The 16,331-nt window shown below is 51.1% G+C and overlaps 1 protein-coding gene and 1 long non-coding RNA gene across 5 annotated transcripts in view; one reads left to right on the top strand and one right to left on the bottom strand.

Annotated features, from left to right (window-relative positions):
• Nucleotides 1-4,273: 4,273 nt before the first annotated feature.
• Nucleotides 4,274-16,257, bottom strand: LOC102458609 (uncharacterized). Of its 4 annotated transcripts, XM_006122247.4 has the most exons (5): nt 15,991-16,257; nt 15,760-15,841; nt 13,882-14,218; nt 10,289-10,780; nt 4,274-6,171 (listed from the first exon to the last, which is right to left on the bottom strand). In XM_006122247.4, the coding sequence occupies exons 3-5, from the start codon at nt 13,895-13,897 to the stop codon at nt 5,603-5,605; spliced, it is 1,077 nt and encodes a 358-aa protein (XP_006122309.2). In that variant the 5' UTR covers nt 13,898-14,218; nt 15,760-15,841; nt 15,991-16,257; the 3' UTR covers nt 4,274-5,602. The 4 variants fall into 4 exon arrangements, with proteins under 4 accessions (XP_006122309.2, XP_014428692.2, XP_014428691.2 ...); XM_014573206.3 differs by lacking the exon at nt 15,760-15,841 and having other exon boundaries at nt 15,912-16,257; XM_014573205.3 differs by lacking the exon at nt 15,760-15,841 and having other exon boundaries at nt 15,925-16,257.
• LOC112545647 (uncharacterized) overlaps nt 10,766-16,331 on the top strand; it is a 65,911-nt gene continuing 60,345 nt past the window's right edge. The window contains exons 1-2 of the long non-coding RNA XR_012900235.1: nt 10,766-10,898; nt 11,515-11,775. This is a non-coding gene — a long non-coding RNA (uncharacterized LOC112545647). The remainder of the gene's footprint in view (nt 10,899-11,514; nt 11,776-16,331) is intronic.

Raw genomic sequence — 16,331 nt, 5'->3', positions numbered from 1 at the left:
GGGAGCTATTGCACTGGTACCCAGGTATAGAAAGCAGCAGATGTAGGGGCTGGTGCAGAGTCCAGAAGCAGCTTTCCCAGGGCAAGATTCCCCTCGGAGACCAGGTTGAAGGGAGCAGTGAACGGCCCGGCCGAGATGAGATTGGACCCTCAATGCAAGTGCATCTGCAGTGACCAGCCGAGGCCACCGGGGGGCGCCCCAGCCTCAGGCAGCAGAGACCAGGCGGTGGCCAGTGTGTGCCAGGCTGGCAGGAGCAGCCTCCCAGCTCCCAGAGGGCCTGGCCTGTTGGTGTTCGCAGGCGGGGCCGTGGCCCATGTTGGACCCGGCTGCTTTACAAGGACACGCCGGAGGCCTGGGCTCCTTTCTGTCCCCCTTGTGTTATTGATTGCGCCCCACAGAGCAACGAATCGCTCTGCAAACCCACAGCAGCCCAGACACCCCCCACGCAGAGCACCAGGGAGCCAGGGCTGGTCTCCAGCCCCACCCTGCACTGACCACTAGACCTCACTTCCTCTCCGAGTTGGGAAATCACCCAGACCCCCCTGTTCTAACCTAGTGAACCCCACTCCCCTACTGGGGCCGGGGATAAAACCCAGGCAGCCTCCCTGCCGTTCTAACCACTAGCCCACACTCCCATCCCGGGGGAGGAGTCCCAATGCTGTGTCTCCGGCTCTAACCATTAGGCAGCACGTTGCAGTCACTGGTGCTCTGTTTGCAGCAACATGCCCAGCACTAGGGAGACCCCAGCCAGCAAAACAGCAGCCCAAAGCTCTGCTCCCTGCTCCCCTCCCTGGCTGGGGGGTGGCCAGTGGCTTGGCAGGGGATGAGCTAGGAGTCTTTGCAGGGGGTAGGCAGGTGGCATTAACCCTTTATTCCCCCAAATTTCAGTCCCGGGCCATTGGGAAGGGCTCTTGTTGCCCGCTCTTGTTACAGAACCACGGGTGGGGGAGGGCCAAGTTACGTCAGGGGACGTACAAACCCAGAGATCCGCTGCCTGGGAAGCTAACGGCTCAGGAGGGGTCAGGGCAGAACCCCCGGAGACCTCTCCCCGCTGGTGGGTCAGGTGACACCGTTTGGCCTCAGGACACTGTTAGGGGTGTGCACAGCACCCCCTAGTTCTGCTTCTATTTCAGGGCACTCTGGGTCCAGGTTTCTTGTGTCTCTGTCAGGAACAGTCAGGGAGTCTGGTTCCTTCTCTTCCACTGGGGGAATGCTGGGTTTGTCCCTCATAAACTGTTTCTCTTCCCCCAAAACACCTTTCCATTCCCCACTCTCCTCCCCCATGCCAATTGCTCCAACCCTCCCTGGTCCCTTCCCAGCTGGCGATCTCTTCTCTAAGCTAAGCGAAGCAGCAGGATCTTCTTAGACCCCCTTTTTGCAATGAGGCTGATTCAAGACCCTTCGTTATGGATTCACAGTGGGTGGGGAGGCCATAAGGGATCGGTCGGCAAAGGCTTTGTCACCGGATCCCCGTCTTGACAGCCGCTTTTTGCCGACAGAGTGCAGAGTCAGCAAAAAGCGGTGGCCATTTTTATTCAGATTAAGCACAGGATATTTCATAGAATCATAGAATACTAGGACTGGAAGGGACCTCGAGAGGTCATCGAGTCCAGTCCCCTGCCCTCATGGCAGGACCAAGCACTGTCTAGACCATCCCTGAGAGACATTTCTCTAACCTGCTCTTCAATATCTCCAGAGATGGGGATTCCACAACCTCCCTGGGCAATTTATTCCAGTGTTTGACCACCCTGACAGCTAGGAACATTTTCCTAATGTCCAGCCTAAACCTCTCTTGCTGCAGTTTAAGCCCATTGCTTCTTGTTCTATCCTCAGAGGTCAAGATGAACAAGTTTTCTCCCTCCTCCTTATGACACCCTTTTATGACACCATGAAAACTGCTCTCATGTCCCCCCTCAATCTTCTCTTTTCTAAACTAAACAAACCCAGTTCTTTCAGCCTTCCCTCATAGCTCATGTTCTCGAGACCTTTCATCATTCTTGTTGCTCTTCTCTGGACCCTCTCCAATTTCTCCACGTCCTTCTTGAAATGTGGTGCCCAGAATTGAACATCATACTCCAACTGAGGCCTAATTAGTGCAGAGTAGAGCGGAAGAATGACTTCTTGTGTCTTGCTCACAACACACCTGTTAATACATCCCAGAATCATGTTTGCTTTCTTTGCAAAGCATCACACTGCTGACTCATATTCAGCTTGTGGTCCACTAGAACCCCTAGATCCCTTTCTGCTGTACTCCTTCCTAGACAGTTACTTCCCATTCTGTATGTATGAAACTGATTGTTCCTTGCTAAGTGGAGCACCTTGCATTTGTCTTTATTAAACTTCATCCTGTTTACCTCAGACCATTTCTCCAATTTGTCCAGATCATTTTGAATTATGACCCTATCCTTCAGATTAGTTGCAACTCCTCCCAGCTTAGTATCATCTGCAAACTTAATAAGCATACTTTCTATACCAATATCTAAATCGTTGATGAAGATATTGAAGAGAGCTGGTCCCAAAGCAGACCCCTGTGGAACCCCACTTGTTATCCCTTTCCAGCAGGATTGTGACCCATTAATAACTACTCTCTGAGACATGCATCTGACGAAGTGGGTCTTAGCCCACGAAAGGTTACGCTCCAAAACTTCTGTTAGTCTAAAGGTGCCACAGGACTCCTCACCGCTTTTGCAGATTAAGACTAACACAGCTACCCCTCTGATACTCTCTGAGTATGGTTATCCAGCCAGTCATGCACTCATCTTATAATAGCCCCATCTAAGTTGTTTATTGATAAGAATATCATGCGAGACCATATCAAATGCCTTACTAAAGTCTAGGAATACCACATCCACCACTTCTCCCTTATCCACAAGACTTGTTATCCTATCAAAGAAAGCTAACAGATTGGTTTGACATGATTTGTTCTTTACAAATCCATGCTGGCTGTTCCCTATCACCTTGACACCTTCCAAGTGTTTACAGATGATTTCCTTAATTACTTGCTCCATTATCTTCCCTGGCACAGAAGTTAAACTAACTGTAGTTTCCTGGGTTGTTCTTAGTTCCCTTTTTATAAATGGGCACTATATTTGCCCTTTTCCAGTCTTCTGGAATCTCTCTCGTCTCCCATGATTTTCCAAAGATGATAGCTAGAGGCTCAGATACCTCCTCTATCAGCTCCTTGAGTATTCTAGGATGCATTTCTTCAGGCCTGGTGACTTGCAGGCATCTAACTTTTCTAGGTGATTTTTAACTTGTTCTTTTTTTATTTTATCTTCTAATCCTATCCCCTTCCCACTGGCATTCCCTACGTTAGGCATTCCTTCAGAGTTCTCGGCGAAGACCGAAACAAAGAAGTCATTGAGCATCTCTGCCATTTCCAAGTTTCCTGTTACTGCTTCTCCCTCCTCACCGACCAGTGGGCCTACCCTGTCTATGGTCTGCCTGTTGCTTCTAATGTATTTATAGAAAGTCTTCTTGTTTCCCTTTATTCCTGTAGCTAGTTTGAGCTCATTTTGTGCCTTTGGCTTTCTAATCTTGCCCCTGCATTCCTGTGTTGTTTGCCTTTATTCAGCCTTTGTTATTTGTCCTACTTTCCATTTTTATATGACTCCTTTTTTATTTTTAGATCATGCAAGATCTCGTGTTTAAGCTAAGGCCTCTTTTGCCAGATTTTCTGTCTTTCTGACGCAGCGGAATAGCTTGCTTTTGGGTCCTTAACAATGTCCCTTTGAAAAACTGCCAACTCTCCTCAGCTATTTAAATCCCCCTGGGCCTTACAAGGCCGTTCCTCTCACCCTGCCCCCCTCCAGCCACCAAGAGCCTTTTTTCTCTCCACCTCCAACTGCCAGGGATCTTTTTTCTCCGTCTAATCCCTTCCCCAGCTGCCTTTCCCCCTGCTGCAGCCAAGGGTCAGGAGAGAGAGAAGGGTTTGGGGTGGGGGAGACGGAGGCTATTTGCCCAATGTGCTGAGAGGCAAGATAGCAGAGCCCAGCCCGGCTGGTCACTTGCTTGGTGGTACGTTTACTCCCAGTGGCCACGTTGCAGGATAGCTCTCCCCTGCAGCCTCGCTGCCTCCAGTGGCCACTGTGAGCATAGTGTCCCTCCAAACAGCCCAGCCCCTCCCTTTCCATGCTACGGAAAACAGTTCCTTTCCTAGCACTTCCTCTTTTTCCTGGCACAGCCATCACATTCCAGACACATCCCATTTTCCTGGCACACCCGGACTTGCTTTAAGTTAGGAGAAGAGAAACCTGAAAACCACATTTGGTGATCCTAGCTCTTAACATTTATTCTTTCTTGATCAAATGGACTCACAGACAGACACACACACACATGGATGCAAACCTCTAATATATATAGGTACAGTTTTAATAAGATTTTTAACCAAATGTGACAGTTTCCCTTGACCTGAACAATGAGATTAACTGGTTGTCACATTAGAGAGCCAGCCTTTGCTGCATTTAACACCTCATTTTTACATCAAATGCTAAGTATCCGACCCTTCCAACCCACTTAATCAGCCTCATTAGCTCCTGTCCTACAATTGACAGGTACCCTTTGTTTGTCTCTTATAAAATACTTCGTTTCTGTTATTCCTCTCCAGTTCATCAGCTGAGGAAGTGGGTTTTGTCTCTGAAAGCTCATGACACTCTCTATATTTCTATTAGTCTATAAGATGCCACAGGACTATTCACTGTTATTTTTTGATATCATTAATTTTGATAACTGGATATTTTTACTCTTTATATAAACTTCCTACCCCGTTTTCAATTTTACTAACTTCTTGGCCCCATCAATTTCCTGTGGCACTGAGTTCCACAGCCTAATCACATGTTCTGTTAAACTATTTCCTTTTCTATTACTCAGATTTGCCCAATGTACTATTTCGTCTAGATCACTTTTTAGACCTGATTTTAGCTTAACATTATCATCATTCTGCTCGTGTATTCATTTGTTGCAATGATTTAATTTTTTCTTCCAGGTAATATTGATTGTATTTTCCTTGGAGACTATATGGTTGACTGGAGAAACTATAACATTGTGGCATTGAAAGACAACCCCAGATGTGTAACCTGGTTGATTGCAAGGTAAAGAGAGATTTATTCAAAGTTGTTTTGGGAACCATTTAACTCAAATGTCCAGAAATACTTGGGAGAAAAACTTTCTTTGCTAAAGATCAGTATGCCTCTTCCCCTCAATTAAAAGAAGAAAATGCTTCAGCTATATTTCTATTGAGCTGCAACATGATTACCTATAAAAACTGGGGTAGGCCTGACATGGGAAGGTATAAAACCTTGCTCGTATGGAAGTTAGTTGCTAAGCTCCCGTTGATTTCCATTAAATCGAAATTTCATCTAGTGTTTTGTATTTCTTGAGGCAGACTCAGAGGTGTGGCCAAAACCAGCTTTACACTCACTTACACAGACATAACATAGATTTCCGCCATCCACCTGTGATCTGCAGCCTACCCCAGTGCGAATCCACAGAGACCCCAGAGGCAGCAGTGAAGTCAAAGTTGGATTCTGATCTCAGCAACCCTGCAGTAAATGGGGTCAGGCTCAGGTCCACTGACATGGTATGTCCATAGCTTAGCTCAGCTCTAAAAATTCCTGCCCTTACCCTCCTTAAGCTTTTGAGCCACATGGTTTAGTTCCTCAGCCATTTTCTTTATTGCTTCTTTATCAGTGAACCCCAAGCTCCCCTGTCCTCCCTTCCCCACCTCTGACAGCACTAACTGATTAATCTCCTCCAAAACTATGGTGGCAAAATCATAGTCTGAGGGATCATCAATGTATGTTTCTAGCGTATCGACCTTCTCTGTCAGCTTTCTCACAAACAGCTTGTGTTTTTCCATCTCAAGCGTCTTTTCCTGCAGCACTTTTAAAAGCTTTCCCAGTTCATCGCTGGCCTCTTTAATTTTCTCCTGTCCGGCTGTGATGACTTCAATCTTCTCCTTGATTTCTGCCTTCTCTTTGTCGCATGCATAGCCCTCCTTTCTGTAGTCAGAGACCTGCACTTGGTACTGGTCGATGGCTTTTTGCAGCTCCAGGCCGGCTTTCTGTGCAACCCACATAGAGACCTGACAGATGATGGTCACGATGCTAGCTGAGAGGAAAAGTGGCTGCGTATCGGTCACTTGGAGGGCTTCTTGGAAGAATTTCATCGAAACTGTTTAGAAAAAGAAAAATGGGAGGGATTGGTTAAACAAACGTTTAAAAAAAAATTACCCAACATTTTGACAAGTATCAGAGGGGTCGCTGTGTTAGTCTGAATCTGCATAAACAATGAGACATCCTGTGGTACCTTAGAGACCAGGAGTGGCCAACCAATGGCTCACAAGCCACATGCAGCTCTTCTTGCCCAAAAGTGCGGCTCACGCAGCCACTTCTGCACTTCCCCCTAAACAGCCCCTGACCTCTGGCCACCAGATTCCCTATGCTCACCAGGGTGGTGATTCAAAATGGTGCCCAAGATGGCAGCTGTCAGTGGGAACTCCTGATATGGCCAAAAAGCCTAAGCTTGTTTCTTAAAGGGGTAGCCTCCTTTTTTTTTTTGCTTGACAATTCTTGGGGGCTTTCCTTTTTTTTCCCCCAACAATTCTGGCGCGGATCTTCACATTGTTTCACCACTGTTAAGGGCTCTGAGCTGGAGCTGAGATGTGGAAGGGGCACTTCCAGAAGGTGAAGAATGAGTCTTTCCTTGGATGGAGACACAGTGTCTGTCCCCCTCAATAGCTGGAGAGAAAACTGCCAGAGACAAAGGAGGGAAAAGCCAAAAATTCCTTTGTCCCAGTTTGGAAAACCAGGGTCCCCTGCTTCCTGGGTTTCAACTGTCCCCAGAACTAAATCTGGACCCACAGCACTCTCCTCAGCCATTCCAGGCAGACCAGCACCTCCTGCAGACAAAGAACCGGGAAGAAACCCTTCCCCTGCAGGCATACCACCCTCCGCAGCAGCACACAGGTTGCTTGCACTGCGCTCTCTCAAGTAAATCACCTTCAGCTTATGCAGGTTCGGTTTTACAACCTCCCCAGCCAACAACTCCTCACCCTCCAGAATTTGGTCTTTTCCCTCAGCTAAAACTTGACTCTGGCCAGCCCCTCCAGACTGTTCCCGAGAGACACTCCCCTCCTAGCTGAGCTCTCCCTGCCGTGCGTGTGACTCCAGCCTCCCCTCTGAGGCGCTAGGCAGACCTCACTGACCGACACACAGCTCTCCGGCATAGACACACTGCCACCTCGCTCAGGCAAACACTTCGAGAAACTTTTACCTTGCTCCCCATAGCCACAGACAACTTCCCAGATTCACACTCACCCCCTTCATAAAGCCTCGTGCATGTTTTGGGGCTGGGTTAAGGTATCAGCCGGATTACACATTAGCCCTGCTATAATCACACCCCATCCCCACATGGTCGTACACTGAACTCCTAGGAGAACACAGTCTCTGTTCCTCTTCCATTCTCTGGATCTGGAGTTTCTTGGGATGTGGAACAGTGACCACAACATTCGCAGGAGCAGGGTGCTCAGTTGGTGCTTCTGCTCCCATGCGCCTCCTCTCTGCCCTTGTTTCTGCTCTCTCTGCCTGTGTTTCCACTTCCAGTCGCCTGGTCTCTGCCTTTATTGCTGCTATTCTTGCCTGTGCCGCTGCTAGCCTCACCAGGTGTTCTAGTTCCTCACGCTCCTCCTCAGCTTCTATTGTAGCTAGCCTGGCCAGATGTTCTTGTTCGGCATTCTTATCCTCGGCCTCACGTCGGGTACGCTTCGCCTCCATCCGTAGGAGAAACTCCTCCTCTTTCTGAGTTAGAGGTCTGCCAGCTGCCTTACAGGCAGCTTCCCACATAGACGGCATTGTGAGGGAAGAGCAGCACTTCTATACATGGCTTCTGCCCTCTCCTTGGGGAATGAATCTGTCCTAGAGCTGGATATCATGTCTTAGCTAGCCTAGCTATCCAGTTGTCCAGAAAGCTACAAAAAAAAAAACCTGTTTGGGATGGTCTGCATCTGGTTAAGCTTAACCTTCTGTCTGCTCCTCCCAGAGGCAGCCCAGAAAACAAAAGAAAAAACAAGAGGAAGAAAAAAACCCCACCTGCAAGCTTAACTTTCTGTCTGTCCCTCCCTGAGGCAGCCCAGAAAACAAAAGAAAAAACAAGAGGAAGAAAAAAAAACCCACCTGCAAGCTTAACTTTCTGTCTGTCCCTCCCTGAGGCAGCACAGAGCAAAAAAAAAAAAAAAAAACAACCAAGAGGAAAAGCCAGCAAAGCTTGAAACTAAAGAGAAACACCTGTGTCCTTTTAAAATTTCTGGGTTTCAACATAATCCTATTTCTGCCACCATGTCATGGCTCCTTCCCCACTCTGGCATAATAAATGCAGAAATGGGGGCCAGCAAATGTACTCTCAAGCCTTATCTACCAGGCTTTGGTATAAACTTCCCTCCAAAAATCTTTTATTCCTAAAATCTAGGATTATAAACTCCACCGCCACCACCCAAATTACTAAAGAAACAAGGGGAGAGACCATTTGGGGAAATCTCACCCCGAAAGTAAAAACTCCCCAGGACACAAGTAACCAGTACCAGGTTAATAAAAAGGAAAGAGAAAACTTGTATTATTACCACAATATTCCTGTGGGAAGCATAATGGCTGGATGGAAAAGTAACCAATAATATACTTATGGAGAAACCTCATGGGCCTAGAACTAGTTACAAAGAAAAGCCAAAACATCTTTTCAAAAGTGCACAGACAGCAGATCCCGTACCCAAACCATAAACGGATTTATCTAAATGTTGCCCTACTTCCAGAAGGTGAATAGTCTTTCCTTGCAGGGAGACACAGTGTCTGTCCCCCTCAGTAGCTGGAGAGAAAACTGCCAGAGACAAAGGAGGGAAAAGCCAAAAATTCCTTTGCCCCAGTTTGAAATTCAGACCCACATTCCTATTGACCACTCCACCTGGCTAATTAAGGGACACAGTTAACCCCTTAGTCCCCAGGCTGCTGGCTAATCATCATGATCACAAAACCGTGATTGGTCTGGGGGTGGGGGAGTGGGTGAAGTCTCCCCGGAGGTTCCCCCTAAGCTCTCCCTTCTGCCCCCAGACCAATCAGGGCTTGGGGGCAGGGGAGTGCGTGACTTCTCCCGCCCTGCCAGGAGCGCATGGTGCTTCTAATAACTGCGCGCTCCTGGCAGGGCGGGGGACTGCGGAGGAAACTTTGTGCATTTTCCCCACCCCCAGGCCCTAAATGGTGTGGGGCTGGGGAGTGGCAGGGCATCCGTGGGCCTGATCCACCCGCTTGTGGGGCCAGATCCACCCCACATAAGCCCTTTTCCCCACCCCGAGCAGCAGAGATCCCTCTGAGATAGCCCAAGACTGGGTCGGGCTGGCACGTCCTGCAGGAGACAGGCCTCGTGTCCAGCTTCCCAGAAACATGGAGTGTCAGGGGGCTCTTTGGGAGCCGGCAGCTGGCCCCATCCCCAGGGGAGGAGGGGGGGGGCTATAGAATAGTCGACTAACCAATAAGAAATGAGATTAACCAACATTTGACATCCCTCGTGTGCTCTATCGCCAGGGCAGGGATGCTGGAGGGGAGAGGGAGGCTGAGCGGCGAGTCGGGGGGCACAAAGAGAGATCTCAGAGGAGACTAGTGACGACACCAGCCCCAGCCCCCGCCCCTCGCCAGGACGCCTGAGGGCGGCTCCAAAGCCCACCGGAGTTAACAGAAGGACCCCAATGGGCTTTGGATCGGGACCTTCCAGGGGGGCCCTCGTGTGTTGAACCTGGGGAGAACCAGGGGTGGAGATGAGAGTTGTGGCCTCCACTAGGGTCTCCCCCACCCTTTGGGGGAAGTCAGGACCCGTGTTAACCCCTTTGTACCCAGCCCTCCCACACGCCGGCTTCCCACCCCAGCCCTAGACAAAAGCTTTCCTGGCTGCTGTGCCTGGCTGTTCCCTTTTGGGTCCATGGCACCATGAACCCCCACTGGTCAGTGGGTGACGTGCAGCCCCCCCTTCTCCCATGCCCAGTCCACAGAGAATGAGTCTCCTGCACCCCACAGCTAGGAAATACGGGTTCTAGCTCCCACGGCAGCTGCTCAGGCTCTCGGCTCCAGGTGCCTGGTTCACCCCTGGGGCATCTACCACAGGGAGCCATCACGGAAGTGGCAGAGGGGGGCACACGCGATACACTGACCCTTGTGCTCTGCTTGCCTCTGAGCTGTTAGCCAACATGGCGCCCTACCAGGGTCTCTGCCCTGAAGCAACCCGGGACGGAGCGGCCCTAGCGTGCACTTACCTAGGAGACTGTAAAGAGGCAGGAGCACCAGGGTGATGTTGGAAAGGGCTTTAAAACACTTCTCCTCCCTTCTCGCCTTCCTCAGCAGTGTCGTCAGCTCCTGCAGGTGGGTCTCAGCCACGGTCACCTGGTCTTGGATGCGAAAGTACGTCTGCTCACAGTTCTCCTTTTGGATCTCCAGCTGACTGAGCTTCGTTGCCTTTTGCTTCTGCTCATCTGCCAGCTCTTTCATTTGGACGTGCCCTTCCCCGATTCGGTCACTGAGGGCACTCCTGTGGGCTTCTAACGCCTTCTCCGCAGCCTTCATTGTCCCCAAAGCATCTCTGCAGTGTCCCTTAATCTTCTCATGCTTGTCCGGGTCTGTCCCCTCGTGGGCCAGGCACTTGGCCAGAGACACCAGCGACGCCAGCCCCACGGAGACCTCACGTTCATAGCTGTCGTCTTGCGAGGCCCGTGCCATCGTGGGCCAGCCAGAGACAGGGCGTGTGCAGCCTACGAGGGAGAGAACTGTCTTTACAATGGAGAAGAGGAAGGAGAAGGGGAACTGTTTTCTCGCCCTGCATCGCAAGACTGCCCATCCCGTGCGTCATGCAGCAGGGACGGCCTCTCTGTGAGTGAGCTCGATTTCCCACACAAAAAAAGGACTGTGAAGGCAGTTAGTCCCTTCTGAGATTGTTCCCTTCCTGCACGCAGGGTATTCAGTGTGCTAGAAGCCCAGGAAATGCAGAACAGAGGTGATTCGGGAGGGGGTAAGGGACAGACCTGGTCTCTGAATACTAATCCCTGCTGTAAATCAGTGGCACTCCACCCAAGTCAAAGTCACAGCCGGATCCCTGTGGTCCTTCGGTAAATCCAGTGACCATATGGGACTAAACGGCATCTGGGGTGGATTCTGATTTTAATTACCCCAGTGCAAGGCTAGAGCAACCCCCCTGACCTCTTTGGAGTGAAATTCAGATTCTAACCTCTGCTACCTCTCACCAAAGACTCTTAGTAAAGTAGGCGGTCGTGGGATAAGAGGGAAGGTCCTTTTGTGGGCTGAGAACTGGTTAGAAGATAGGAAACGAAGGTGTGATGGGGCTTGCCAACCCCACACTGAACAAGGGGGAGGGAGCACGCCTGTTGGGTAGAATACGCCCCTGCCCCGCATGCGCCCAAGGCAGCCCAGGTAGAAAAGACAGGACTATGCAGCAAGCCCAGATAACACAGCTACATCTCTATTACAGGTATAAAAGCTTGCGGAGCAGTTCAGTTGGGGCTGACCTTCGGAGGGGAAGGAGCTACTGCCGAGCGCTAGACCCACGGCTGCTGCAGCTGGCGTGAGACACCGGACCAGCTGCCGCCGCTGTTACTATCCCCGGGCCAAACCCGACTGCAACGCCGGCTGTGCCATACGGCCCCCCTAGAGGCTTTTGCTGCACCAGCTGCTGCTGACCCCGATGCCGCGCCTGCTGACACCACCTCTACCACCAGACCCGCATCTACAGGTGGGACCGCTGCCGGCCAGAGGGATGGGGTAGGAAGAAACCCAGGGTGGGGAGCAGAAAAAGCCCCGGCGGGCTCGGTGTGTTTCGGGGAGGACTCCCCACTGAGCCAGTGGTGGGACCCACCCACCACTGACAGGACCCTGGGTTGGGGCCCTGTGGAGAGAGAGGGCCTGGGCCCCCCTACTCCTTCCTCCCAGATCCTGAATGAAGAGGGGATCTCATAAAGGGCTAGACCTCTGGGCTGAAGGGCGCGGGGCCAGCCACCCTGCCACAAAAGGCTAGGACTAAACGGCCAGTGTTCCTAGTGGAGAGAGGTAACTGGTGGCGTTCCCCAAGGGTCTGTCCTGGGACCCTTCCTATTTCTTAGTTATAAATGATCTGAAGAAAGGGATAAACAGTGAGGTGGCAACATTTGCAGAGGATACCAGACTGCGCTAGGTAATTAAGACCAAAGCAAACAGTGAAGAACTTCAAAAGGATCTCCGCAGACTAAGTGACTAGGCAATTAAAATGGCAAATGAAGTTGAACGTGGATAAATGTACAGTAATGCACATTGGAAAACATCCCAACTGTACATACAAAACGACGGGGACTAATTTAGCTACAATTATTCAAGAGAGAGCTTGGAGTCATTGTGGATAGTGCTCTGAAAGCGTCCACTTAGTGTGCAGCGGATATCAAAAGCAAACAATGTTAGGACTCATTAGAAAAGGACTAGAGAATAAGACAGAATATCTTATTGCCTCTCTCTGTGTACAGACGTGGTTGCCTCATCTCAAAAAAGAGCTATTATCATTGGAAAATGTTTTGAAAAAGGCAACAAAATTATTCACGGTTGGGAACCGGTCTCTCATGAAGAGAGATTAAAAAGACTGGGACTTTTTCCTCTTAGAAAAGAGGAGACTAAGGGAGGACGTGATAGAGGTCTATAAAATCATGGCAGGTGTGGAGAAAGTGAATAAGGAGGACATATGTTACTTGTTCCCATCATAAAAGAACTAAGGGGCACCTAATGGAATTAATAGGCAGCAGGTTTAAAAACAAAAAAGTTTTTCTTCACTCAGCACACTGTCAACCTGTGGAACTCCTTGCCAGAGGATGTTGTAAAGACCAGGGCTTTAACAGGGTGTCCCTCATCTCTGCTTGTCAGAGGCTGGGAATGGGCAACAGGGGAAGGATCATTTGATTATTCCCTCTTGCGTTCAGATGTTCTGGGGCATCTGGCATCGGCCACTGTCCGCAGACAGGACACTGAGCTAGATGGACCTTTGGTTTGTCCCAGTATGGCTGTTCTCAGGTCCCACTGAATTTCCCATTCAGACCCACGTCTGCCTGAGCTGCCTTGGCCACCTTCCTGTACCGAATCAGCCCCTCTCTCGCTCAGATCTCGCCATTCCCTGCCTCGCCAGAGCAAATACATGAGCTCACCCATCCCCCGCCCCCGCACACACTGCGAAGCTCTAACCATTGGGATCACTTAACCCAGTAGCTCCCTATCAGACCCTCCCATCTGTGTCTCTAGTACAGCCCTGGTCAGGGACTCCATGGGGCAGTTTTCCCCCAACCTCCCCGCTCCAAATGTAGCCTGAAATCCCCCCCCCCCCCACACACATACCCACCGGCCACCAGCACTTACCTTTGTGTTCTTCCCCCTGTGACTGAACCCGGGGCTGAGCAGCGGTGATAGTGATAGAGGGCTGTTCCTAGCGACGTGGCGGTGTCACTGCACAACCTCAGAGGCATGGGAAACCCAACCCCCAGGGAGATCTCTCTGTCCCTAAGCCAGATGAGTTTTCAAACCCCAATATTTTCCCGTGATTTCCCTGAAAAATGATCTTTTTAAGCATCCAGTGCGATAGACCCCGAACCTCTGGCTGACCCCCCCAGGCCTTCCAATAGCGATTTAAAGACTGACCGAGAATCCACGGTTGACACCAGCAGGGGACCCGTGCCCCAGGCTGCAGAGGAAGAGGGAAAGCCCCCAGGGACTCTGCGGATCTGACCCAGACACATTCTTTTCAGGGGCAGCAGCGCCCGGAGCATGGGCAGAAGATCCAACAGGCGGGCACTTGGGGAGAATTCTCTGTATTTAGTCAGAGCCCTACCCGTCTCGTGCCCCATCACTGGTCAGCGTGTGGGTGGACCGATCCAGGCTTTCCCAGTCGATCCATCATCTCATTTATTTGTAGCGTGGAGGCAGGCATCCAAGTCGGACACCTCATTTAACTTCCTGAAATTGATTCAGAATTGGAGGCTGCCGTTGGGCTCAGGCACCGGGCCATTGGCTGTGCGACTCTTCAGTGACACCCAGTTCCCGCATCTTCCTCCCTTCCTTTTGGGCCGCCTCCCATTTTGCCCCCAGGACCTGGTAGGGCCTCACATTCTTGCGTCCTCCTGAGTCCGTGACAACGTGGTGTTCAACCTCAGCGGTCCTGCCAGGCTCTGTTGAGAACACACCTGAGTGTTACTTCAGCATATTGAGACCTCCCGCCCACTGGTCCAGAGTTAATTCCAGGGAATCCCCACCTGTCCCTTCATTAGGGCAGACTGGGTCAGACCAAGGGTCCATCCAGCCCCGTGTCCTGTCTGCCCACAGTGGCCAGCGCCAGGTGCCCCAGAGGGAGGGAACAGAACAGGGAATCCTCATGTGATCTCTCTTCTGACATCCATCTCCACCCTCTGACACACAGAGGCTAGGGACACCACTCCTTACCGCTCCAACCCCCCAGCTAACAGCCTTTTATGGACTTAACCTCCATGGATGTATCTAGCTAGCTCTCTTTCAAGCCCTGTTAGTCCTAGTCTTCACAACCTCCTCAGGCAAGGAGTTCCACAGATGGACGGCGCGAAGCAGAACATCCTTTTGTTTTAAACCTGCTGCCCATTGTTTCCTTTTGGTGGCCCCTAGTTCTTATAGTCCCTGTTGGCTTTCTTTCCCAGGGCGGGCAGCCAGCTACACTTCCCAGTCCTACTCAGGTTTCAACAGGTTAACGTGTTCATCAGCATGAACCAGGCCACCAGCTGAACTCTCAGGCTATATGGGGACGGGAAGCCCATCCAACCCCCTGTTGGATCCCCCCACCTTCCCTGCTGCCCGTTCTCTTTATTAGCTTCTCCAGTTCTCTCCTCATCTGCTGTATTTCCTCTCTGCCTGACTCCAAGCGCCTCTTCCCCCTCTCTGTCTCTCGGCAGGGAAGTCTTTTTAAAAGGCTTTCTGGCAGCCTGAAGTGAGATCTGCTGGCCTTAATTGATTTATAGCAGCCTCTGCCCCTTCTCTGCTGCTCTCCCTGGGCCTGTGATAGCTACAGGTCAGCTGCTCCTGGTTGCCTTGAAGTAACCCTCTGTGATGACCCGGCTGGATCTGAGCTCCGCGGAGGGCATCAGCTCAGGACCCATTACCCAAAATCAGGGCAACTTACAGCCCCAGACTGGAGACCTTTCCCAATAAGCCACAAGCCAGTCCCACCGAGCGCTCCTGCTGCCAATCTGGCCAGCAGGAAGCCTCACGAGCTAGACCCCTCTGGTACCCCAGCGCTCCCTGGCTATGTCTACACTGGCAGCTTCTTGCGCCCAAAATATGCAAATGAGGCTAAGTGCAGAATATCACCAAGCCTCATTTGCATACGTAGCTGCCATTTTTGCAGAAGAGGCTCTTACACCAGAAGGAGCTGTCTACACTGTCCCTTCTTGCGCAAGAAAACCCCTCTTTCCCAATACCGTTAGTCCTGAACGTAACGGCATTGCACAAGAGGGGTTTTCTTGCGCCAGAAGGGGCAGTATAGATACTCCTTCTGGCGCAAGAGCCTCTTCCCCAAAAATGGTGGCTCATTAGGTATGCAAATGAGGCTCGGCGATATTCCACGCTTAGCCTCATTTGCCTATTCCTGGCACAAGAAGTCCCCAGTGTAGACATAGTCCCTGTGCCCCAATCAGCCCCAGGCCCAACACACAGGTGAGAGGTTCTAGAACCCAATCCCACCTACCCCAAAGGGGTCCTCCCAGTCCCTGGTGAATTTGCCCTTTAGATCTTCCCCACAAGAGCCCGCAGGGCCGATCCTTCGGAATCTAAAATCGAAAGGTTTTTAAGAGAAGAAGGAAAAGGTGGGGAGTGAGGCTGTTAAGGAGAATACGTTACATGCACCAATCACCCAGTTCTCGATGCCGGCTCTCAGCAGAGATGTTACAAACTGCTGGCTTAGAAGTCGCTGGTGTACCTCCTACGTCAGGACGGGTCGACAATCCTTCCTGGCTCTCCGTCCCTCTCAAGGCTGCATCTGGGAGCAGGAGCAGGGTCGCAGACCGGCTGGAGACAGCCTCATGGTGCCTCTCAAATGATAGCTGGTCACATGATCAAGTGATCTGTCCGTGTTTGACATGCCAGCGGCCGTGAGGCACTGGATGCTTGGCAGGCTGGCTCCCAGATGTACTGGCCACGCCGAGAACAATTGTCCATGGAGCAGGGCTACCAGGCACAGCCAGTCACAGAACAACCCTCCCTCACAATCGGCCGTCGAGGCCCAGCGGTCCCTCCCCCACAGGGAACATTCCTCGTCGG

The sequence above is a fragment of the Pelodiscus sinensis genome, unplaced genomic scaffold (assembly GCF_049634645.1).
Source record: "Pelodiscus sinensis isolate JC-2024 unplaced genomic scaffold, ASM4963464v1 ctg68, whole genome shotgun sequence".
Classification (NCBI taxonomy): domain Eukaryota; kingdom Metazoa; phylum Chordata; order Testudines; family Trionychidae; genus Pelodiscus; species Pelodiscus sinensis.
The sequence above is the reverse complement of the archived record's forward strand: the minus strand, read 5'-3'. Positions and strand labels throughout refer to the sequence as shown.